At 38.6% G+C, this 26,631-nt stretch overlaps 1 protein-coding gene across 6 annotated transcripts; it reads left to right on the top strand.

Annotated features, from left to right (window-relative positions):
• The first annotated feature begins 361 nt into the window (after window positions 1–361).
• Window positions 362–24,207, top strand: LOC106869690 (SNF2 related chromatin remodeling annealing helicase 1). 6 transcript variants are annotated; one of them, XM_014915537.3, is made up of 18 exons: window positions 362–642; window positions 5,670–5,742; window positions 8,397–8,812; window positions 9,437–9,487; window positions 9,972–10,206; window positions 11,806–11,956; window positions 12,732–12,893; window positions 14,369–14,434; window positions 15,678–15,812; window positions 16,510–16,589; window positions 16,808–16,940; window positions 17,489–17,553; window positions 18,386–18,485; window positions 20,178–20,363; window positions 21,289–21,389; window positions 21,866–21,953; window positions 22,582–22,747; window positions 23,911–24,207. In XM_014915537.3, the coding sequence occupies exons 3-18, from the start codon at window positions 8,416–8,418 to the stop codon at window positions 24,105–24,107; spliced, it is 2,313 nt and encodes a 770-aa protein (XP_014771023.2). In that variant the 5' UTR covers window positions 362–642; window positions 5,670–5,742; window positions 8,397–8,415; the 3' UTR covers window positions 24,108–24,207. The 6 variants fall into 6 exon arrangements, with proteins under 6 accessions (XP_014771023.2, XP_089214115.1, XP_014771013.2 ...); XM_014915527.3 differs by having other exon boundaries at window positions 504–642; window positions 22,582–22,759; XM_089357989.1 differs by lacking the exon at window positions 5,670–5,742 and having other exon boundaries at window positions 367–642.
• The last annotated feature ends 2,424 nt before the right edge of the window (window positions 24,208–26,631 follow it).

Genomic DNA, 26,631 nt, shown 5'->3' with positions numbered 1-26,631 from the left:
ATAAACTCCATAAAGTGTACCTCTGAAACGGTGTGTCCTCGAGAAAAATGAATTTGATTTTCGAAATCTGTCTCCCAAAGAGAAGTTTGTCTTTAAATAATAAAAAAAATATATAATTTTCTACGAGAACTCGACTTTTAGATCGACAACTCTCCCACTCTCTATCTGTCACCTTCAATCTCTCTTATTTTCTTTTTAACGCCTTCGCCTTTATATATTTACCTCACTCTTTGTCATTCACCCTCTCTTTGTCTGTACATGTATTACCTCTCACACACGCTGCCTCCTCCTCCCTCTCTCTTCTTATGCCATGCAATTACTTTCGTTTTCTTTCAAACTTCGTCTTCCGATATTTACTTTCGTTTTATAATACACAGCTATCGCGCACAAACCCGGTTTTCTGATTGGGTAAAAATTATCAAACTTTAAACCTCTGTAACATATTTCAAAAACTTTTTCTGGAATTTCATTCAAATTTTACATATGCATTACTTAGGGTCCATGAAGTGTCATGGGTCAAAAAAAAATTTCAACTTCTTGCCTAACGCGGACCCGGAACAATCTTTTAGCCTGGTTCGGTATTACGTGTCAAAAGTGACTGCTGTTTCACTTTAATTCTAATGTGATGAAACCAAATCCAAGGTATTTAAAAATACACATTTATCTTTCAATTACCAGTTAATAATTATCGCTGCAGGTGTAACGTTATAAGTATTTACAGTTACATATTAACCCTGGTACTACTAAAGCAGCGCGGACCCGAACGCGCAGTCGCGCGTCCGCGCTAGCTAGTCGTGAGTGGTCGATCCTAACCCTAACCCTATTCCTAACCCTAACCCTAACCCTAAACACGTATTCATTTGCACGCGCGGGTTAGGGATGGGGTTAGGGTTTGGGATAGGGTTAGGGTTAGGGTTAGGGACAGGGTTAGGGTTAGGGTTAGGGTTAGGATCGACCACTGAAGACTAGCTAGCGCGGACGCGCGACTGCGCGTTCGGGTCCGCGCTGCTTTAGTAGTACCAACCCTTAAATTAACGTTTAATACACGTGCTTAATATCACTCTCTCTCTCTCTCTCTCTCTCTCTCTGTATATATATATATATATATATATATATATTAATATTAAGAAATTTATCTATAATAATTATAGTGGCATTTATCGTTAAATAAGCAGTTCGTGCATGTGTTTCTATTTGGTTAATCTATGTATATAAAATTCTTTGTCTGTTCCCAATGCTTTCTCAAACGTTTCCACCAAATCAAATCAAATTTTACAAGGTAATAGTGGTAAATTTTCAGATTAACACCCGCACGATCTTCACTAGGGTGTTAGGGTTAAGGTTAGAGAATTCCGTCCCTAACCCTAACACCCTAGTGAAAATCGTGCGGGTGTTAATCTGAAAATTTACCGGAATAGTATCAACTAATTAATCAATAATGTATTCACCCTTGTTGTTTACAAACTTCTTCCCAACGTTCAACAAGATTTTCAATACCTCGTTCGTAGAAATCACCCGATTTCGACTCGAAAAATTGATCCAACCAAGCTCTCAATTCTGCATCAGAATTGAACGAAACTCCGCGCATAGCATTTGAAAGAGATCGAAAGAGGAGGAAATCCGTTGGTGCCAAATCAGGAGAGTATGGCGGGCGTGGCAGCATTTCCCAGCCATGCGTTTGAATGGCTTCCTTGGTCATATTAGCGATATGAGAGCGGGCGTTGTCGTGGAGCAGAACACCATGCTGCCGATTAGGTCTTTTCTCTTGAATAACCATGTTGAGTCGTTCTTTCTGTTGAATATAGAGTTCCGCGTTGACCGTTTGGTTCCGTTCAAGCAATTCGTAATGGATAATCCCTTCCCAGTCCCACCATACGCACAACATCGTTTTACGTGGATGAAGATCTTGTTTCACGTGTGGTGTCACTTGTTTACCGGGGCTTAGCCATTCCTTACACTGCTTCATATTGATGTACAGGCACCATTTTTCGTCGCCAGTAACGATTCGGTAAAGAAATCGTTTCTTGTGTCCATGAGTTGAGCGGTGACGAGCAAGGAAACCAGCGGAGATTGTAACTCGTTGATTTTTGTTGTCACTTAAAGCATGCGGAACCCATGCTCCATACTTCTGAACCTTTCCCATCGAGTGAAGATGCTTCTCTATAGCAGTGTGAGAGCATTCCATTTTCTCTGCCAGTTCCCTTGTCGTTTGTCGAAAATTTTCGTGCAAAAGTTGCTTTAATCGCTCTTCATCGAATTCAATTGGACGGCCAGAGCGAGATGCGTCTTTGAGGTCAAAATTTCCATTTTTGAACCCGGCATACCAATCACAAGAGGTTCTTTCAGCTATAGCACCCTCTTCACACACAGTACAAATGTCACGAGCAGCTTTTGCGGCCTTAGAACCTTGATTAAAAGCAAAAAGTAGGAGGTGTCGAAAATGCTCGTTTTTCTTAACTTGACATTTCATTTTAATGATCTGAAAATAAACAAAAATTAACTAGAAAAAAAATAGATTCCAAAATGATTCAAAAATAGAATTCTCGGAAGAAATACATTCCAAAATTTTTTTTTAAACGGCGGGAACATAGTTGCCAACCCAATGAGAATGCGTGTGTGTGTGTGCGCGTGTGTCTGTCTCTCTGTCCCTAAAACTTGAGAACTACACAACTAATTTCATTCAAATTTTACACATGCCATACTTAGGGACCATGTAGTGTCTTAGGCCAAAAAAATATTTAACTTGCCTAGTGCTAGCCCAGAGCCATATCATATCTCCTCCACTATTGCATTATTACGTGTCAAAAGTGAAACAATAACATCTCTCTATTGTAATGTCAGATATTTTCACTTTAATACTGAAACTATTATCTCACATATATACAGGCATGCATACATATATGCATACTTACATATATATAATACTAGCAGAGATACCCGTACATATCTACTGTTCAGCTACCAGTTCATAATTATCGCAAGGTTGTAATGTATTTACAATTTGCTTACATTTGGTTAATTTACACTGCATACAAAATTACAGACATGCTACATACAACTGCTTACAAAATAGAGATTAAGGGACATGAGACTTTCTCAAGACCAGCAAATGCATCCTACAGCACGTCCGATGGAGTCTCAAGATAGAAAGATGAGACTTTCTCAAGACCAATAAAGGCATGCTGCAGCACGTCAAATAGTCTCGAGAGAGAAGGGAGATGAGACTTTCTTGAGATTAGCAAAGGCATGCTGCAACACGTCTGATTGAGTCTCAAGACAGAAGGGAGATGAGACTTTCTCAAAATCAGCAAAGGCATGCTGCAGCACATCGGATGGAGTATTTTTTTCTGTGTCCATAATTTTTTGATTACAATATTGAAAAAAGAAAATGCCACCAAAGAAAAACGTAATCTCTCCAGAAACATGGATAAACTTCTGGAAAGTTTTACAGACTTTTATTGTTCCAGTGATGGCTTGGATCTGTAGTTTTCGAATCATCCTTCTCCTTTCTGGTTTTGAGAATCCTAATTTCTCAAGATTGGTATTTATGCAGTGTGTTACGTATGCTAGTCCCTCAATGATTACAAGTATAAACTCGTAATCAGGATAGAGTAGCTGTAGATTCCTCAATAGTTCAGCATAGGTATTTTCTTTTTCGCCCATCTTTAGCTTTATGTTAACATCTGCTAGGCAGCTGATTTCCACAACCATACACAGTTTCTCTTCTCCATCCCAAATTACTATGTTAGATCTATGATATTTACATTTTATTAAGGTTTTCACTGGAACATTCCACCAGTACTCCTTTTTATTATGAGTGGCTATGGCTTTTACCATACTCTAGGTTTTCATTTGTACATACATACGTACGTTGTATGTGAGAAATAACGATAACCATAAGTTTATAGTATTTGTTTCTACGTACTGAGATAATGTCTAGAGTTAGGTAGAAGGCCGGGCATTTCATAAGTATTTTGAGAGGGAAGTAGAAAGAATGTAATTGGTAGAAAAAAATTATTTGGGACTACAAAAGCATAATTTCATCATCATTATTTAACGTTTGCTTGTCTCACATCAGCTTTCCCACGGGTCCCTTTTATTATGCCTATCCTTATATATATATATATATATATATATATATATATATATATATATATTCTGTTGTGTCTGGGGAGAGTCATTTTCTTATTGTGCCTTAAAATTTAATACATTCACCGGTAAAATTTCCACTTATTTCTTATTTTTATTTTCCTAAAATTTTCGTTGCGTCTTGCAACCTTTTCAATAGTCTTGACTCTCTTTGAAAAGGTTGCGAGACGCAACGAAAATTTTAGGAAAATAAAAATAAGAAATAAGTGGAAATTTTATCGGTGAATGTATTAAATTTTAAGGCACAATAAGAAAATTACTCTCCCCAGACAACAGAATATGCTTCAGCACACGAAATCACATAAAAAATCTTGCAAACCAAATCCAAAAACGAAACATATATATATATATATATATATATATATATATATATATATATATATATATATATATATATATATATATATATATATATATATATATAATGGGCTGGACAGTCCGAGTGGATCAAACGAACCAGCGTACAATGTCTGCTTCGGCACGGTTTCTGCGGCTGCATGTCCTTCCTAATTCCAGTCATTTTACTGAGTGTATCGGGTGTTGTTTTTTTTGTTTTTATTTTCGTGGTACCGGCACTGGGGAAGGTCACCAAGTAACTTGCAAGAAGTAATCTCTCAATTGAGTCAGGCAGTAGTATTGAGGAAGATGGCTTTATGCCAAGTGTTGAGAGGCAAAAGTATGATAGATGGATAACATGCATATAACACTGTTGAAGATAATGCTTTCTCCTATTGATTATTCAGCATATTCATCATAAACGGACTATAAATTGAACCGACAATATCACAAATCGTTTTATTCGATAGTCCTGCGAGTCTACCAATCTAGTACCGTTCCAGTGTCTTATACAGATTTCTTATATAGATACAAGGTTTATATATAGATACAAATAAAAAAAAACATTAGGGGAAAGAGAACAGTCAGTCGTAAAGATTTCTGTACGTGACTGGTACTTATATATCGACCACAGAGAACTGAAAGACAAAGTTAACCTCCACAGGATTTAAAACGAGATCGAAAATGGTCGTAACTAAATATCGCAATTTTTCCGAGGCTCTTAATGGTTCTGTCAACTTACCGTCAACCTCTATCCTAAGATCGGGAAGTAAAAGCATTAAAAGTTGAACATGTGTTATTGGATAGAAAACCACCTTTTTTTCACTATGCATCTCTGATATATACACGAAGATTATATGTTTGATTATTTAGTAAGAAAAATAAAGAAAAGAAAAATAATACAAAATAAAAATGGTACAAAAAAAATGAATGGCAAACTATCAAGTTTTAATTCGATCCAACGAATCTAGTGGAAAAAATATATTTAGGTAACTTATACTGTGATTGTCCGTTTTAAAGTTTATTTTCCTCATAACCAAAAGAGCACCATGGTGTTTACAACTGTTACTTAAACGGTTAAATGCCAATTATTGCTCCCTTAAAACAGAACAAAAATTAAGTTTATAATTTATTCTTGATATGCTTATCAGAAATTTCTTCCCTCTGCTATTTCTTTTATGAAGCTGACTTGAATCCTCTTCGACCTACATGAAAGTGCTTTTATATGAAGAAATCCCAGCTTATTTAATTTTAAATGTAAGTATAGATAAGTTTTAAATATGAGAGAGAGACCTTTTTTAATTATTCTAATGTTTGTCCATTATTTATTATATCATCTCTATTTAAAGAAAGTGAAAGAAACGAAACTTTTGTTTTCATTATCATAATTATCCCGTACCCAGTCATAAAACCGTCGCGACTTTCTCTTAAGCACCAGAAAATATTCCAGTCTGAGTAATAAATCATTTCGAAGATACAACCGCATGTCACAACTTGCAGGCGAACCAGTCATTCTATCTCGCACGCGTTTGAACGTCGGGCGATAGTTCTGTCCCAGTGTTCTTGATTGTTTGCTTGTTCTATGTCTACCTAGTATCTGTTCACATGCTTCAGGTCCTGAAAGGTTCGATGCCACGTTTCCTTTCTTCTGTTTGTGTCCATCTCAATGCTGATTTTGTTCATGGTTGCCGATGATCTGACATGCCACACTCTTTCTTCTTTTCTTCACGGTCTTGAGGTGTTGGCGACTATTTTCTATTTCACCATATTGCCCGTTGTTGTCAACTCTCACTAATAATTTTAATGTGCGTTGACATCTCTCTCTCTGACGAGTAGCTACGTACATTACACATCTTATAGAAACAAACCCACAACTTGAATACTTAATACTTCAAAGCACTGTGTTACCTATAAAAATTTGGGTGCACATTGGGATTAGACACTGAGGGAAAACCGCTGTAACTTTTTTATTTTTTCATTTTGGCGATTTTCGCTTTCGATAATGTGTTTTACATATCACGGTCATGCGATTCCTCCTATAAAATTATTTTGACCCCCTCCCCAACACCCAACACCCCCGTATGATTGCTATTAGTCCTGGGAATAACTGCCAAACTTCCCTTTCATCACATCAGTTCCAGCATAGTTATTAGAGGTTAAACGACGATGATGTATGTGTATGTGTGTACATGACAATATATATTCTCTTTGTCTTGATTGTAAACAAACAGTTACCGGTCACTCAAATGAGTGTCGTCATTCGTCTGCAGTTCTCTGGGAAGAGGATCTGGCTGTAGAAAAACCAGCTTCAACAAAGATTTATGTTAACATGGAAAAGTCGACATCAAAATTGCAATTTCTTTACATCCATTATTATATACTTGAATTTTTTTGTGGCGGACTGAATAAGTGCCTCTTGGTACTAAACACTTAACTATGAAGTTTATGCATGATTTTGATGTCACATTCGTTGAAAGCATGCAAAAGAACCAGGAAAAGAAAAAAAGACCCATGAAACAAAACTCCCACCTTTCTTTTCCGGAAAAAAAAGTAGCTTGCGGTGGGTTTGGAGGTCAGATACGTCAAATGCACCTGAAAAAAACTGTGGAAAAATATTATTCCACACCAAGGTACGAAATATTTACCGAAAGAATAAAATCTTGTACCAGTTATACCTGTATTTTAATTAATTCAAATTAATGTATCTCATTTTGAAAAGTGGCAAAATTTTTGTTGGTTGCCATCTGAGATAATTTTAGTAACAAATCAAACAGGTAAGATGCATTAAGAATTTCAATTTTAGTGTTTATCCATGATGTTATTGCTTTTACACCTGTTAATTAAATTTACCTGCCCATAAAAGTCAAATTTACTCAGCAAGATCAGCTAAAATTATGTAACTATAAACCAGTGGTATATAAAGCACCCACTGACAAAATTTCAAATCTGTATGTAAAAAAAATTTACAAAGTTACAAGCAAATATTGTGGACACCCCTCTTGAACCTGAATAATTCAAAATAACATGAACAAATAAGCATTACATTTGACAGATTAATATGAACACTAAAGATGATTTTAGGTATTTTTATTTTTCTTACACACACATAACACAGCCTCACTCAGTTGGGACTACATGTGTGTTATTTTGACATCATCATTCCATAAAATTTGTTTATGGGGAGAAAAATATTGAAAAATATCAATAGATGTCTGAGTGAGAAAGAAACTTCCTTCTCTCCTCCTCCTTAATTTTCTCCATTCCCCCCTTCCCTTCCCATTCCCCTCCTTCCCTTCCCATTCCCCTCCTTCCCCCTTCCCTTCTCCTCAATGCCCTCCTCCTCCAGCAACCCTTTCCCTCCTCTCCTCCTTCCCTAACTGTAACCCTCCCCCGCCCTCCCCTTCTCCCCGCCCCTCCCCCTCCTTCCTTAACCCTAACTGCAACTCTCACCCTTCTCTCTCTGTCCTCTCCTCCTCCTCCCCATAATCCTCCCCTTCTCCCCTTTCTCTTCTCCTGATCCTCTTCCTCCCATTCCTTCCCTCCCTTTCCTCCCCTTCCACTTTCCTCAATAAAAGTTAACGTTAATGGATCAATGTTAACTTCCATTTTCAAAGAATTAATGGATTAATGATCAATACAGTTAACTTTTCAATTAACGGTGCCCACCACTGATTTTAATCATGTGTCCATTGTACCAGAGCTTTGACCTTTCAATGCAGAGAAATAGTGGCTTGATCTGAAGAGACCCCCTGATCTCTGTGCCATACAACCTGTCAAGTTACATTGCTCTCAGAGATGTTTTGAAAGAATTCCATTTAAACTGCTTGTATTTGTGACCATACTCTTTCACTCATTATCCAACATCTATAACCATGGTATAAAAGGATTTCTAAAAATTTCTTTTGTTGTAGGTTACTTCTATGAATAAAGATGTCTAGTTGTCTCACCTCCGAGCAGAGGAAAATTATCGATGAAAACCGTCAAAGAGCACTGCAAAAGCTTGCTGAAAAAAAAGCACAGGTGTCACCAAGACCAAGTCCAGCCCATTCTGTAAAATCTCCTTCAAGTCAATCAGTTACATCGAGTGGATCTGTTCCACAAAATAATTATGCACCGAAAACACAAACAGTTTATAAAGATGGCAGAATGTTGCCACAAAAAACAAACTCTTTCGCAACCAGTTCTCGTTATAGCACTTTTAAAAGCATGCCAAGGAAAGTTATTGAAGCTAAATTTATTTTAGAATCTCCGTCAAGATTTCTTGTTGATGTGATATTCTATCAGGGACTAATAGATTTATTTAAGACAATGGAAACAAAGCAATATGGTAAGAAAGACCTTTTTACTTTTATACTTTTCTTTTTGTTGATGCTGTTATAGTGTACTACCCTGGCAAACATTGATTGAAAGCATTCCCTCCACGACCATCCTGTCTTTGTTTTTATAGAGTATTCAGGATCACATCATTCAGTGCGTCTTTTTTACAAGTTGGAAGGATGTGATTTATAAATCTATGTATGTCTGCCTGACTTACTCCCATGCTGGTGGCACATAAAAAGCACCCACCACACTCTCGAAGGAACTAAAACTGGAACCTTTATTTTCTTGTTCCTCTTAGCACCAACCAATTTATATTGAAAACATTCAGCTGCCAGAGTTGGTACAGCACCCATCTAAATACTCTCTAGCATTGAATTTTCCTAACATTCTGCTCTTTGTGTCCTCAGTTCAAATCCCACAAGGTTGGGGAATATGGAATACTCCATCTGGAGTTGATAAAAAAAGTTACTAGTAAATAGATGGTGGCGGTGGCAGTTGTTGTTGTTTCATAGGAGGAGGGGGTCATTCTCCATCCAGCAAAAGAATTGATAGCCTCCTTCAATTATCTATTGAATCAATGAATTTATTCATATCTATTATTTTTTGCATCATTGTCTTTTAATGTCTCCAGATGCTGTCACAAAGAAATGGTCCTTCAGTTTGCAGGAATATCATAAACTAGGTAAATATTTGTTGTTTTTCTCTCTTTTTATTTAAATGATTTAGAGGAGGAAGGACAGTGCCATTGAGCCTTTTTCTGGATCTTTGGAGCTCGTCTGAATCTTTACCATTATCATCATCATCTGGCACATCATCTTTATCAGCATCTTCATCATCATCACCAATCGCTTTACAGTAATCCCTCACCATATCATGGTTTATTATTTAAGTTTACATCCATTCCTCCGTGGTGTTGTTTTGCATTTATAATAAAATAAATATATACAAATTACAAAAATAATAAAAAGAAATATACAGTACAATACTGTTTCTACTTTGAAGATTTTCACCTATCGCGGGGGTGATCGTTTTGGAACGTTACACCTGTGGTAGTTGAGGGATTACTGTTTATACTCTCTTGATTCCCAATCCTTGTCTTCTTTCCTGCATTTAAATTAAATTATTGTGGTGCTGATGATGATGTAAACGTGTTCTTTATATTACAGTGAAGCAAGCCAAAGTTTTAGAACCAGATGTCAAAGTTGTACCGCTGCCAAGTTTCATTGTTCAGTTTTTCGCACACAAAATGAGAACGCAACAGCAACAGCAGCAACCATCATCATCATCATCATCATCATCATCATCATTGCCATCGTCACCTACCAAATCAGATATTGATTTGTCTAAAATAGATAAATGCCTTCGGGAGAGCTTGATGCCATTCCAGTTGGAAGGGGTTAAGTGAGTATATTGCATTCTTAAACTCTCCCTTCCCCAACCATCATCATCATCATCAGTTAGCACAAACATTCTACAGGGTGTCCACAAAGTCTGGGTACATGGAGATTAACACATACTTTAAGAAATTATTATTTCTTGTATTTAATTGTTTATGTTATGATTTTATTTACTCCATGTACCCAGACCTTGTGGACACCCTGTAGAGCAGAATAAAACATAATCAGTTGACCAACTGACATACTTTCTCTTATTAAAACATTCTATGACCATTGTCATACAGACATGTTCTTGTTCTGTCTTACAAATACACCACTGTTAATACAGTACCTGTATGCTTCTTCATCATCATCATTTAATGTCTGATTTCCATGCTGACATGGGTTAGATGGTTTGACTGGAACTGGTAAGTTAGAGGCCTGCACCAAGTTCCAGTCTGATCTGGTTTGGTTTCTATAGCTGGATGCCCTTCCTAACGCCAACCACTCCAAGAGTGTTATAAGTGCTTTTTATGTGCCACCGGCACGACACTGGCAACAGATATGACTGTGATTTCATAGGTGCCGTTTACATGACACTGACAATGGTCACAAGTATAGTTTCATTTGCTTTGATGAGTCTCCTCAAGCACAGCATATCGCCAAAGGTCTTGATCATCTGTCATCACCTCCGTAGGGCCCAACATTCAAAGATCATGCTACTGGCAACGACCATGATTACGAATTCATAGATGCCGTTTACATGACACCAGCATTGGCCATGGCTACAATTTCACTTGACAAGTCTTCTCAAGCACAGCATATTGCCAAAGGTCCTGGTCACTTGTCATCACCTCTGCTAGGCCCAACATTTGAAGATCATGCTTCACCACCACGTCCCATATCTTCTTAGGTTTACTCCTTCTGCAGGTTCCCTCCATAGTTAGAGATTGGTGTGCATGCGTATAAATATATATAGTGTTTTACGTGCCACCTGCACAGGAGTCAGTCCAATGTTTTATTCACATGCCACCGGCACAAGTGCCAGTAAGGCGGAGTTGGAAACGATCGCGCTCAAATGGTGCTTTATACGTGCCACCGGCACGGAAGCGAGACTGCTGAGAGAAAGAAACCTAGTTGTTTCTTACAACAAGTACATCTAATGATATATATATTTCGCTTGGGCATTTTGAGACTAATAACCTGGTGTAGAGCTCAATATACATTCGTTTCAAAATGAAGAGTTAGTTGGGTACAGAGTGGTAATAAGAAAATAACATGACTAAGGAATAACTGTAATTCCTTTTTCCAAATACTGCACTTTATATTTGAGGCTCCAGTGAAGCTGTAGGATGTTATTCAACTATGAGTCCACTTCATTTTATTGCAGAGACAACTGTAAACTAATGAAGTTTCATAAGATAATCATTTATCTCTTTGACTCTACGTAATATCAACTATTGTCATTCTTTGTTCAATATTTATTTTTTTGTGTGGGAATGGAACGAGTAGTCTTCCTGCTCTTCAGAACATAGTATTTTATATAGAATATCCATGATACTCATGTGAAGTGTGATAAGTTTCATCTCAATATTTATATTATATACATTAAATCTTTTCACAGATTAAGTATTGAAAGGAGAGGCAGGATTTTGTTTGCTGATGAAATGGGTCTTGGCAAAACACTTCAAGCTATTTCAGTTGCCTGTTATTACAGAAATGAGTGGCCCCTCCTGATTGTTGTTCCCTCTTCAGTGCGATTTGACTGGGCTCAGGTATGTGTCTTATCTTCAAACAAAGTTTCTGACTACAATTTTTCTCCATTTCAATTTTCATATTTTTAGATACATGCATATATATATAATCTTATCTATTTTTCTATTTATCTTCCCTATCTATCCATCTGTCTGTCATTCCATCCATCCATCCATCTCTCTATCTGTGCCATGTAAAAAGTATCCAGTATACTTTGTAAAGTGGTTGGCATTAGGAAGGGCATCCAGCTGTAGAAATCATGCCAAAACAAGCAATAGAGCTTGGTGCAGCTCCTGTCCTTGATTACTCCTGTCAAACCATCCAACCCATGCCAGCATGGAAAATGGGTGTTAAATGATGATGACATATATACATTTGGTTTTTTTTTTAAAAATTGGTTATATTATCTGATGTTATATTATATTTTATAGTATATTATATATATTATAATGTTTTTGGGGTTGGCTCTGCCCTCATATCAATTCCAATTTCTCTCCTCATTGCTCACATTCTTGCAATTTCATCTTTTAGTAGTCTATAATTCTCCATCTTTTCCAGCTCTTTGTCATCTATGCATACATCCCTGGGTGTGGCAATATCTATGATCTTGGTTTCCATTTTTCTTTTATCTACCACATTATTATTATTATTCAGTAGTCTTATTTTTATAACGTGCTTTCACTGCACTACCAAGCACAGCTCTGTGTACCTTGAGTATGTGCTGTAGTTTGCTGTGATGCTCTTATGGTTACTATTATTATTATTATTATTATTATCATTACCTCTTTTGTTCAGCAAATTCGACGCTGGGTACCCAGTTTGGATCCACAAGAGATAAATGTGATCTTGAAAGGCAAAGATAGTGGTGTAAGTGGAATGGTTAATATTCTCAGTTATGATCTGATGTCAAAGAAATCAAATGAATTGTTAACCAAGAAGTTTAAAATTGTTATTATGGTAAGTAGGATTCCATGTCAATAATGTGTATGTGTGTGTCAGGGTATACATATATGCATGTTTGTTGTCATCATCATCATCTTCTAATGTCAGTTTTTCATATTGGCATTGGTTGTATGTAAATATATGTTCACAGACACTGATAAACAATGTAATATTGAAAATGTAAAAGAATTTGTGTACCCTGGTATTCTTATTACCAGTGAGTACAATGACACCCATGAAATCAAGAGAAGAGTCTGTATAGCCAAGAATGCCATGATATCACTGAACAATATATGGAAGAATAAGGCTGAGCTCTAATTGTGGAGGGAATGTGTAGATGGGGTAGACCCAAAAAGATGTGGAACGAAGTGGTGAAAAAGGATCTTCAGATGTTGGGCCTCACCTAGGGGATGACAGGCCAAGACTTTTGGTAGTTTGTTGTGCTTGAGAAGATATGTCAAACTAAGTAAATACATGGTTGTCCTTGCATACAGGCATGTCCCCTGCATCCCTCTCCGGCTGAGTATACCTAATCATGTGCCAATGCCATGTAAAAAGCACCTGTGCCAGTGCTGTGTAATAGCAACCGCTGTAAAACGGTTGGCATTAGGAAGGGCATTCAACTGCAGAAGCTATGCCAAAGCAGACATGGAAACTGGGCAGATCTCCAGTTGACCAGCTCCTCTCAAATTGTCCAACCCATGCCAGCATAGAAAACGGACGTTAAATGATGATGATGAAGGCCGTCTCCTTGCAAACGAAAAAGCAACGCCTCAATTCATTGATAGTTAGCAGAGCCACCTATGGAGGTGCGTGACTCGTGATCGTAAGATTGTGGTTTCGATTCCTGGATCAGATGATGTGTTGTGTTCTTGAGCAATGAACTTCATTTCACATTGCTCAGACTGTGACAGACTGGTATCGCAACCAGGGAGGAACGTATGCACCAGAGAAAACAAGAAACTTGCCCTGTGCTCCTTATGGAGTAATGTGGACTAATCATAGCTACCTATGGAGCTGAATGCTGGATTATAAAGGAAATTGATAAAAGGAAATTTGAACAGTGGTGTTTTAGACGCGGTGGTGGCGGCAGCAGCGATGACGGTGTTGGCAGCGAGGAGGAGGAGGATAATGATTGATATCTCCATCTTATATCATCATCGTCGTTTAACGTCCGCTTTCCATGCTAGCATGGGTTGGACGATTTGACTGAGGACTGGTGAAACCAAATGGCTACACCAGGCTCCAATCTGATTTGGCAGAGTTTCTACAGCAGGATGCCCTTCCTAACACCAACCACTCCGAGAGTGTAGTGGGTGCTTTTACATGCCACCGGCACAAAGGCCAGTCAAGCGGTACTGGAACAGTCATGCTACACCTTTCTTAGTATTTGTTCCTTTTGTATTTTTATCAACATTCTCTGACATTTGGTATCATCTTTTCTTTGTGTATTTTACATTTTTTTTTTTTTTTTTTTCTTCCTCCAAAAGGATGAATCCCACTTCCTGAAGAATTTCAAGAGTGCCAGAACAAAAGCAGCACTTCCACTACTCCAGGTTAGTGTATTATTTCATTAATAATTAGCACAGTAATTGTCATAGATGAACCACACATTTTATGGCTGGATACCTTTCCTGATGCCAACCTTTTAGTTGTCTTTCACAAAACACACATACATACACACTTACACACCTTGTCCCCTAGCATGAAGCTGATACCTGCCTCTCCCAGGGTTCATAGTCCTGCAAGCTGTATAGTGACCTCAATAGTGCAGCTGGCACAAAAAAAAGCCCTCAGTACATGCTGTAAGCTGGCGTTAGGGAGTGCATTGAGCTGTTGAAACCATGCCAAAGCAGACAATGGAGAATGGTGCCATCCTTGGACTCCCTCAGATCCTGTTAAACTGTCCAACCCATGGCAGCATGTATCATGGACGTTAAATGATTATGGTGATGATGAAATTTGCTTTTTCATTTTTATGTCCACGTTTTCATGCTGACTTAATGAATACTTATAGGCAATGTTTTATCGATGGCAAGGCTGCAAGCTGGCAGAAACGTTAGCACACCGGACGAAATGCTTAGCAGTATTTCATCTGCCGTTACGTTCTGGGTTCAAATTCCACCAAGGTCGACTTTGCCTTTCATCCTTTTGGGGTCGATTAATTAAGTACCAGTTACGCACTGGGGTCAATGTAATCGACTTAATCCCTTTGTCTGTCCTTGTTTGTCCTCTCTATGTTTAGTCCCTTGTGGGCAATAAAGAAATAAGAAACATTAGCACACCGGGCGAAATGCTTAGCGGTATTTCGTCTGTCTTTATGTTCTGAGTTCAAATTCTGCTGGGGTCAACTTTGCCTTTCATCCTTTCAGGGGTCGATAAATTAAGTACCAGTTGTGTACTGGGGTCAGTCTAATCGACTGGCCCCTTCCCCCAAAATTTCAGGCCTTGTGCCTAGAGTAGAAAAGAATATTTTATAAATGGCAGTTAGCTGGCAGAATTGTTAGCACACCGGGCAAAATACTTAGTAGCATTGTATCCATCCTTGCATTCTGAGTTCAAATTCCGCTGTGGTCGACTTTGCCTTTCTTCCTTATGGGGTTGATGAAATAAGTACCAGTTGAGCACCGGGTTTGATGTAATTGTCTTACTCCTTCCCTGAATTTGTTGGCCTTGTACCAAAATTTGAACTCAATATCTTATAGTTGGAAGCTTTTCCTGTTGCCAGTCCTTACTTGTTTTCCAAGAAAGGGATTTTTTTTATTCCACTGTCAAATATCCATGTACTTATATTTTCAGAATGCTACCCGTGTGATCCTTTTGACTGGGACACCTGCTTTGTCTCGTCCATCAGAGCTTTTCACCCAAATTGTTGGGGTACTTCGACCTATTAATTTCACTGAATATGGTTTGCGCTACTGTGATGGCAAAAAGGTAAGGAGCACAAGTTATGTTTAGGATGTGTGAGAGCAAAACCCCTCAGTGAGATTGGTAACTTTCGAAGATTGAATTACAATGATGCTATGTGAAGAGGTAATGCAGTGCCCACAGATCAGCACCATTCCTCTTGTTTGACTTGTCAGGTGGAGAAGGGATGGGATAATGGAATATCCAGATGAAATTAGTGTGGTTAATGTTCAGTTTGAATTGTTAGTATGTGTGTCTGCTGCATACACAAATATGCACGTTTTTGTTGAACATCTGTGTGTGTGTGTGTGTGTGTGAATCTGTAAGAGTGTGTGCAGGTGTGAAAGGGAGTATGTAGTTGTGTGTTTGCATGCATGTTAATGTGTTGGCATGGTTTCTGTGGCTGAATGCCCTTCCTAATGCCAACCACTCCGAGAGTGTAATGGGTGCTTTTACGTGCCACTGGCATGGGTGCCATTTGCATGACACTGGTATCTGTCATGACATAATGCCAAAGGTCTTGATCATTGCCTCCAAGAGGCCCAGCGCTTGAAAGGAACTCACTTCTGTGAGGCCCAATGCTCAAAGGGAACTCAGCCACTTTGCCTCAGACAATATCATATAGATTACTCTACATGTTATATACAATACAAGAGAGACATTCTACACCCTGTAATCCTATATTATCCATGCTTCTATAACAAAATATTCATTTCATTCCCAGAATGCCTGGGGTTGGGATTTCAGTGGTTATTCCAACTTGGCTGAACTACAGGTGTTTATGGAAGAGAAGGTTATGATCAGGTAAGTACCCAACTGTTGAATATTTACTGTTGCTGTTCTTGTTATTGTTACTGTTGTTACTACCCTTACAAATTGTTGTAGATAATGTTTCACTTTCGTAGTTGTTGTTTCATCATCATCATCATTTAACATCTGTGTTCCATGCTGGCATGGGTGGGATGACTGTTTTGGCAGGATTAATAATAATAATAATTGTTTCTAATTATTGTTATTTACAGACGGATGAAGAAAGATGTTCTCAGCCAGTTGCCATCCAAAAGGAGACAAGCTGTATTGTTGAATCCCAATGCCATTAAGACTGATGCCTCCATGAAAAAAGTTTCCGCCTTGGTAGAGAAATCAACATCAGCTGTAAGTAACATGTTATGATATAAATCACTGCTTCTCTATGATGCATCTTACTACTGTTTTATGTTAGATCTCGTTACCTCTCAACTATGCATTGCAATACTGCTTTATGAAATATCTCAGTACTTCTTTCAATACTCCTGCTTGCCAGGTCTGGTCAAACTGTCCGACCCATCTCAGCATGGGTGGGATGGCTTCACAAGAGCCGGCCAGGCCAAAGCTAGCTCCAGACTTCTGTGACTGTTTTGGCAGGATTTTTACAGCTGGATACCCTTCCTAACACCAACCACTCAACAGAGTGAACTTAGTGCTTTTTATGTGGCACAAGCACAGGCAAGGTCAGTTTTGGTAAGGTTTTTACTGCTAGATGCCCTTCCTAACCCCATCTATGGTTAAAAACACCATGGCCATGGTCCTATAACTGAAACAAGTAAAGAAATAAAAGTATATTTTTGCAATTATATGTTTTATCATTGGCAGCCATTTACTTTTAGGTCAACCTTGCCTTTTGTACACATACACAAACCTCTTGTTTTCTTTTGTGTTTACAGGAAAGACGAAATCTCTTGTTTCGATATTTTCAAGAAACAGCATCAGCCAAGTCTTCCGCTGTTTGGTAAGTCTGTCAATATTTTATCTCTATCTCTAGCTAACCCTCCATGCATTCACACCACAACAGCAAACTCTCACTTCAGTTAACATCTGCTACCATCACTTATTCTTACTGTATTTTTTGGCATAGAAATCAACATAATTTATAGTGTAAACATTCAAACATTGTCACTGTCTTTCCAAATGATGGTCCGCCAAGGTTATTGTATTCCTTTATTGCCCACAAGGGGCTAAACATAGAGGGGATAAACAAGGACAGACAAAGGGATTAAGTCGATTACATCGACCCCAGTGCGTAACTGGTACTTAATTTATCTACCCCGAAAGGATGAAATGCAAAGTCGACCTCGGCGGAATTTGAACTCAGAACGTAATGGCAGACGACATACTGCTACGTATTTCGCCCGGCATGCTAACACTTCTGCCAGCTCACCACCTTGGAAGTTTTAACATAAACTATGTATCTTTAAAGGACATCTTGTTGTAAGAATCAACCTACCGTTTTTGCTGTAAATTTTGGTCTGAAAATTTGAACTTATTTGCCAGAAAATATAATAATTCGCTTTCTATTTCACACCCTTACACTAGCTTCTCTCCTTTACTTCCTTCTTTTCTCCTTTCTTCCTTCATCCTTCCCTCCCTCCCTCTCTTTTGTCTTCTCTGTCCCCTTTTCATACCACCAATCTATTTGTTAGTATGTAAGATGTATATTTTTCTTACAAGATGCCAACACACAAACCCATGTCCATTCTACATCCAGCTGACACTACTACATGTTTCCCGCACGTCACTGTTTTAAACATGCATCTCCATCAATTCTATGTTTCATCCCACAGCGACTACATCACAGACCGAGTGGAAGCTGGTCAAAAGTTCCTGGTATTTGCACACCATTGTGTGATGATGGATGCCATTGAAAAGCATGTCCAAAATAAGGTTAGTCTGTTAAACCACTCACCTATCCATTCTGCTCTTATTACAGGGCTTCTAAGAGGCCAATAAATTATTTTGATTTATGAAAATAATCAATATAGCCACAGACGTGGCTGTGTGGTAAAGAAGCTTGCATCCTAACAACATGGTTTCAGTTTCAGTCCCACCAAATGGCACAGTTAATAAGTGTCTTCTAAAGCCCTGGACTGACCAAAGCCTTGTGAGTGGTTTTAATAGATGGAAACTAAAAGAAGCTCATTGTGTATGTGTGTGCGTTTTACTGTCTCCTTGCTTTGACTTACTACGAGAGTTTGTAAAACAGGTGTCTCCATCATGCTAGTGGTGTCATTCGTTTGCAGTCTTTCATGAAAACCTGTCTGGAAATGTTACCCCGTTTGGAATAAAGGTGAGGGTTGATGACAGGAAGGGCATCTGGCCATAAAAAATCAACCTCAACAAATTGCATCCGATCCATGAAAGCATGGAAAAGTGGACATTAAAATGATGGCAATAATGATGATCAGCGATTTAGTGACTTATCTTCCCCATGGTGACCATCCTAAACATTCTTATATCTGCTTTCCATGCTGGTATGGATTGGGTGAGTTCTTATGGTCTTAGGTCTTATACTGAATTACTGCTTTTCCAACCTTCAGATTAGAGGACCATACTTTACTCTCCCATGCTGGTGGCACGTAAAAAGCACCATTCGAGCATGGTTGATGCCAGTGCTGCCTGACTGGCTCCCATGCTGGTGACATGTAAAACGCACCATTCGAACATGGTTGTTGCCAGTGATGCACTGATGCTGGTGGTATGTAAAGAAGATCAACCTGTGATCGTTGTGCCTCATGGAAGCCAAGTGGCTGAGTACCTTTCAAGTGTTGGGCCTGACAGAGACAAGGTGGCTGAGTTCCTTTCAAATGTTGGAGCTCATGGAGGCAAAGTAGCTGAGCTCCTTTCGAGTGTTGGGCCTTGTGGAAACAATGACCTTGGAAGCATTATGTTGTGTGCTTCAGAAGAAGACCCATCAAGCCAAGCAAAATTGCTGTCATGGCAGATACTGGTGTCATGCAAATGGCATCCATGCTGGTGGTACATGAAAACACCCATTACACTCTCGGAGTGGTTGACATTACGAAGAGCATCCAGCTGTAGAAAACCATGTGAAATCGGACTGAATCTTGGCGCAGCCTTCTAGTGTACCAGCCCAAACAAACCATCCAACCCATGCCACCATGGACAACAGGCGTTAAATGATGATACTGATGCTGAAAAGTGGAATGGTAAAGCATTATATAAATGAGAGATTGGGATTGGGGGGATAGTAGGGGTTGAGATTCTTGAGGTAGTAGGGGTCAGGAGTGTACGTACTGGAAATACGTGTTTAAAGGGTGTACAAGGGGGTGCTGGAAAATATCTGGCTTTGAGGATATCACGAAAAGCCTGGTTGGAGGCCCAACCTTCTGAGTTCTTTTACAGGACTGCTGCAATATGTATGTGAATCTGAGAAGTGGATATGTTGAATAAAATCATAATTAACTGATCTGCTTGTATTTTCTTTTACCCAAAGCCAGGAACTTTTCAGCATCGCCTCATAAGAGGATCTTGCAAATTAAGTAAATTACGAACTCTTATCTTTGGCAAAATCTCTCTGCTAACATTACACTCTGTCTTTATTATAATTCTTTCCAGTGCAAAATTGAATACATTCGCATTGATGGGAAAACAACTAGTCAACAGCGCAAGTTCTATTGCGACCAGTTTCAAAAACATGAAGATATTCGGTTAGCAATACTGTCCATCTGTGCTGCAAATGCAGGGTTAAATTTAACTGCAGCATCCTTGGTCATCTTTGCTGAACTGTTCTGGAACCCAGGAGTAAGTACAAAGATTATTTGTTGATTATATTTTCTTTCCTTTCAGCTCTTTATGTAATTGATTTTTCAAGGTTTTGCAGTGAAGGTATTTCTGTACTAATCCATGTTTATCTCTCACTGCATTTCCCTTCATCCTCATCTATATCTGCCATTCACCTCTTGCAGTCCAGCAAACCTACTTACCCCACCATACCACTTCTCTTATATTCATCTTCCTGTAACTTGAGGGTATGCCATGATGCATCTTCACTGCTATCCTCTTTCTTTCCCAGTTGGGTTAGCCATGTATCTCCTCTGTAGTGAGGCACGGGTTCCTGTCCCTCTCTCATACTTTAACCTCTCATCACTTGCTATCAATCCACTTCCCTCAATATTTCTCTCCCACTCAGTTGAGAGGTCTTGTCTCGTGAGTTACTTCATTACATATGTTATTACATGCAAGCAGGAGTGGCTGTGTGGTAAGTAGCTTGCTTACCAACCACATGGTTCCGGGTTCAGTCCCACTGCGTGGCACCTTGGGCAAGTGTCTTCTACTATAGCCTCGGGCCGACCAAAGCCTTATGAGTGGATTTGGTAGATGGAAACTGAAAGAAGCCCGTCGTATATATGTGCGCATATATATATATATATATATATATATATATATGTGTGTGTTTGTGTGTCTGTGTTTGTCCCCCCCAACATCGCTTGACAACCAATGCTGGTGTGTTTACGTCCCCATAACTTAGCAGTTCGGCAAAAGAGACCAATAGAATAAGTACTAGGCTTACAAAGAATAAGTCCTGGGGTCGATTTGCTTGACTAAAGGCGGTGCTCCAGCATGGCCACAGTCAAATGACTGAAACAAGTAAAAGAGTATATGTGTGTGTGTGTGTGTGTGTGTTATACTTGTATGTGTGTATTAATTTATATATTCTTCTTGGCAGATTCTAGTCCAGGCTGAAGATCGAGTTCATAGAATTGGACAAATGGATTCAGTAAACATTCACTATCTTGTGGCCACAGGAACTGCTGATGATTTTATATGGTAATATTTATGCATTTATATCTTTACGCGTGTGTGTGAAACTAAAGAGCTTCATTTTATTTTGTATAAAAAAAAGAATTAAAATAATGTGTAAGTTCTTACAAGGGGGGTACTGAAAAGTTTCTGGCTTTAAGGGTTTTGTGAAAGGCCTGATTGGAGGCCCAATTGTCCAAGTTCTTTTACGGAGCTTAGAAAAACTGAAGGACCACTGCAATAAGTGTGTGAATCTGAGAGGGGAATATGTTGAATTAAGTCATAATTAACTGATCCTCCTGTATTTTCTTTTACTCAAAGCCAGGAACTTTTCAGCACCCCCACTCCTTGTAGATATAAATATGTCTGAGAGGAAAATTCTCTCTCCTTTAAAAACATCTTTTGCCAGGAGCAAACCATGCCTTTTATATGTAAGTATATATATATATGATATTGATGATAATTTCGCTGTTAAACCTCTATAATCCTCTCCCCTTTATTAGGCCTCTTATAAAAAATAAGCTGAATATTTTGGGTAAAGCTGGTCTTTCTAAAGATGACTTTTCAGAAACAGACACAGTTCTATTCCAAGTAAGTATTCACTTTTAACACTTCAATTCAATTTCCTGTATTTTTCATTTCTCTCCTTATTATATTAAAGAAGTATAAACTTAGTTGGCAATATGATTAAAAGTTTGTATGGACTTCCATCTTCTAGAAGATACTTACTTGCCCAAGGTGCCACACAGTGGTACTGAACCCAGAACCATCTGGTTGGTAAGCAAGCTACTTACCACACAGCCACTCCTGTGCCTGTATTTTTTTTTATTACATCTCATTTCACACATTAATTTTTTTAATGTTTCAATCAGGGGGGTTGGTGCATTTAACAGTTAAAATAAGGAGGTTTTGTAAAAGTAAACATTCAAAAAATATATTTTGAATTACCGGTTGTACCAAACCGGCAAGTAAATGAACCCTGGCAAAGTAATTATTCCTAAAATATTGCTTTAAAACATTAATTACTTGTAGCAAATGAGTACTATATAATCTCGTGGATTTTGTAACTGGTTGGGGAAGGCATTTTTGCGGCTTGCCCCAGGCACGGTTTACCCTAGCTATGCCACTGCCCTTTACATCCCTACCTAAATTTGTGACCTTGCATCAACATTTAGAAATTATTAATGCTATAATAATTGTTATTGTTTTCCCTCTCTAGAATCCCCGACAAAAAACCATTCTTCAATGCTTTGAGGAGTCTTTCATTGAAGAATCAGATCTTGATGACAACTCAATAAATGATGACGACATATTGGACGATAAAGCTGCTGTATCTGATGGTAACTTGGTGTCTGTACAGGAAAAGGGGACAGAGAAAAAGCAAGGTAAAAATGAAGGTATTTCTCTATTTTTATTCTTTTGTTTCAGTCATTTGACTGTGGCCATGCTGGAGCACCACCTTTAGTTGAACAAATTGACCCCAGGACTTATTCTTTGTAAGCCTAGTACTTATTCTATCTGTTTCTTTTCCGAGCTGCTAAGTTACGGGGATGTAAATGCACCAACATCGGTTGTCAAGCGATGGTGGGGGGACAGACACATACATATATACATATATATATGTACATATATGATGGGCGTCTTTCATTTCAGTTTCCGTCTACCAAATCCACTCACAAGGCTTTGGTCGGCCCGAGGCTATAGTAGAAGACACTTGCCCAAGGTGCCACACAGTGGGACTGAACCCAGAACCATGTGGTTGGTAAGCAAGCTACTTACCACAGCCACTCCTGCGCCTATAAGTTTTATATAATACAAGCTAACAAACATCTCTGATGCAGAACTTTCTAATTAACTCTTAGCAAAGGACACAGTATTTAGTTTTACAGCCATAATATACTACCAAGTGTGTTACTGATTTACAGATCAATACTGGGGGGGCGGGAGTAGTCGATTAGATCGACCCCAGTACACAACTGGTACTTAATTTATTGACCCCCAAAAATGTGAAAAGCAAAGTTGACATCGGCAGAATTTGAACTCAGAATGTAAAGACAGATGAAATACCGCTAAGCATTTCGCCCAGCATGCTAACATTTCTGCCAGCTCACCACCTTTTAAAGATATAGTCTTTTCTACTCTAGGCACAAAGCCCAAAATTTTGGGGGAAGGGGCCAGCCAGCCCGAAAGGATGAAAGACAAAGTCGACCTCAGTGGAATTTGAACTCAGAACATGAAGTCAGACGAAATACTGCTAAGCATTTCGCCCGGTGTGCCAACGTTTCTACCAACCCACCGCCTTAGTTGAACTATTAGTCCTCTTGCATTCTGGTGGGTGTCGGGCAGTTTGAATGACATTAGACCTCAACAAATGCCCATCAATTAAACGCATCTATCTGGGCCACGATCATGGCCTGTTGACCAGTGCCTGACGGCTATGATCGTGGCCTGTCGTGCTTTACATGTTAATGCTATTTTTGTTCTTGTTACTATTGATTTTTGTTGTTATTCTAGTTTGTGATAACCATCTCTGTCATTGATTTTGCAGATTCCAAGCGTCACCAAACAGAGATTGCATCCCATTTCAAAATAACCACTCCTACTAAAAAAGATCATGAGGAAGTTGAAGATTTCAGCAAAGAATTTGATGATGATTTTGACTGGTTAACCGATGACATTGATTGGAATGATAGCAGCCTTGACGATAGTGAACCTGTAGTGAAAAAAATTAAAAAAGAACTGTGATTCTGACAATTAGGATTGTTCTTGAACAAAATTCTTTATCCCTGTTGATATTACCTATAAAATTACACCCCAAAGATGTATAAAACGTATTTTATAATAACATGCCTTTGTGATATTTCTCTCTTTTAAGACCAGTGTCACCCTTGTTCCAGTGGAATGTTTATAACATAAGAAATAGAAGGAGAAAGGGCTGCATCAGCAACGGCTGGCATTCTTTATAGAGTGTAGCCTTCAGCAATATAAAATGAATTGCTTTGCTCAAAGAAATAATGTGCCACGTAGTCTAGAAATTGAACCTGCAGCCTTACAATTACGAGCCAAACTCCCTAAACCACTTGGCCATGTGCCTCCACTTTAGTAACTACAAAGCTAGTCAGTCATTTCAATCTCTGATGATTTGACATCCATAACATAGCAAAAAACTGTATCGTATATATTAGCTTTCTTTAGATCCAGAACAAAATTAAGCTTCTAACATTTGACTGTACACAGCTTCAGTGGGACTAAAGCAAAGCATTGCTCCAACAATAAGGATGCTATTACATGCATGATAATATGATAATATTTGACCAAATAAAAAAACATTATCTGGTTGATTAACAGGAACTCACTCATCACACATTCCAACTTACAGATGCACTGTCACATCACTGTTACTTGAACAGTTTCCATATAATTGCATTCCACCTCCTCTACTTATTCTGGGTCTCGCAATGCTAACTACTTCATCCAATCCCCACTTCTTTTGTCATCAACTTTCTGAAAATCCCTCTAATCATCATTATTTAACGTCTGTTTTCCATGCTGGCCTGGCGTGGTCGGATTGATACGAGCTGGCAAACCGGAAGGCTGCACCAGACTCCAATTGTCTATTTTGGCATGGTTTCTACAGCTGGATGCCCTTCCTAATGCCAACCACTTTACAGAGTGTACTGGGTGCTTTTTACATAGCACTGGCACAGTTGCTTTTTCTGTGACAGCAGGATATGTTATGTGGTGCCAACATGGCACCTGGCACGGGCCCATTTTTAACATAGCACTGGCACGAGTGCTCCTTATGTGACGCCAGCACAGGTGCCTTTTACGCAGTGCTGGCATGGTTGCTCTTTACATGGTACCTCTAATGTTGAACCAATAATTATTTTAAATGAGCAGGAAGCAAATAGAGAGAATAACAAAAATCTGTTTTGTAAACTGAAAATATTTTTAAAATCTGAGAGACATCTTACCCATTGATTAGGATGTATGCAGGCTAAGCATAGTGTTCTGGTTTCTTCAATAATTTCTAATTCAATTGAGGAAAGTGAATAAAAAGCAGCTTTCCACAGACTTATTTTACTACCCTCTCCCACAACTAATATTTTTTAATGATCTCCATTTTATCTTCAAGAATATTTTCCAAATATGGCCAAACTGGCTGTGTCATTTGAGGGCCACTGTTGCTAGTGCAACCTAAAAAGCACTGCTGCTGGTACCAAGTAAAAAGCATATGGTGGTGCCACATAAAAAGCACTGGTGCTGGTGCCACATACAAAAAAAACACTGGTGTTGGTGCCGTGTAAAAAGCACCCAATACATTCTGTAAAGTGGTTGATGTTAGGAAGAGTATCCAGCTGGGGAAAGCAAGCCAAAACAGACTATGGAATCTGGTGTGGCTCCTGGCCTTGCCAGCTTATGTCAAACCATCAAACCAATATCTGTATGGAAAACAGATGCTAAATGATGATAACATATACCAACATGGATGCTTTTCTGCTGTCATTCAACCTGCTACAAATGACCATATCTCTTTCCCTGTTGCCATCTTTAACAATACACTGAGCAATGTATCCACTGATATAAAAATAACAAACAACACAACATGGGATTAGGTAAGTCCAAGTGAACATTGAAATTGTAAGAAATTCAGTAGAAAGAATCCCAGACAATTGTCTTTCATGCTACCTAACAGTGTCTTGATTCCTAACTGCCATTAAACATTGTCCAGTGCATCTTCCAGAACTTGTGGTTAAGAAGCCGGTGGTCTTCAGTTCACTTTCAATGTGTGACACCTTGGACAAGTATTTTCTATATCCTCAGGCCAATTAAGTAAGCCTTGTGAGTGGATTTGGTAGACAGAAACTGAAAGAAGGCTATTGTATACATATATGTATATGCACGAGGGGGTGCTGAAAAGTTCCTGGCTTTAAGGTTATCACGAAAGGTCTAGTTGGAGGCCCAATGTTCCAAGTTCTTTTACAGTGCTTAGTAAAACTGAAGGACTGTTGCAATAGGTGTGTGAATCTGAGAGGAGAATATGTTGAATAAAATCATAACTGATCCTCCTGTAGTTTCTTTTACCCAAAGCCAGGAACTTTTCAGCACCCCATCATGTGTGCATGAGAATGTTTACTTTCTATATGTCTTCATATATGCAGCAGTCAACTTGTATCTTCATTTTACTTGATGCTCTTTATCATGACTCATTTGAAACCAGAAGATTATAATATTACCAGGGCCTTAGGCATATTTACCTTTTCGACCT

This window comes from Octopus bimaculoides, chromosome 9, assembly GCF_046866305.1.
Source record: "Octopus bimaculoides isolate indiv1 chromosome 9, ASM4686630v1, whole genome shotgun sequence".
Taxonomy (NCBI): Eukaryota; Metazoa; Mollusca; class Cephalopoda; order Octopoda; family Octopodidae; genus Octopus; species Octopus bimaculoides.
This window is presented reverse-complemented; position numbering and strand designations above follow the sequence as displayed.

Bases quoted from the DNA above. Each gene is read 5' to 3' on its own strand.
- LOC106869690 (XM_014915527.3), top strand. From the start codon at position 8,416: ATGTCTAGTTGTCTCACCTCCGAGCAGAGGAAAATTATCGATGAAAAC. The intron at 16,941-17,488 runs GTAAGTAACATG...TTGTGTTTACAG, and splicing joins TAGAGAAATCAACATCAGCT to GAAAGACGAAATCTCTTGTT. The intron at 21,390-21,865 runs GTAATATTTATG...CCCCTTTATTAG, and splicing joins ACTGCTGATGATTTTATATG to GCCTCTTATAAAAAATAAGC.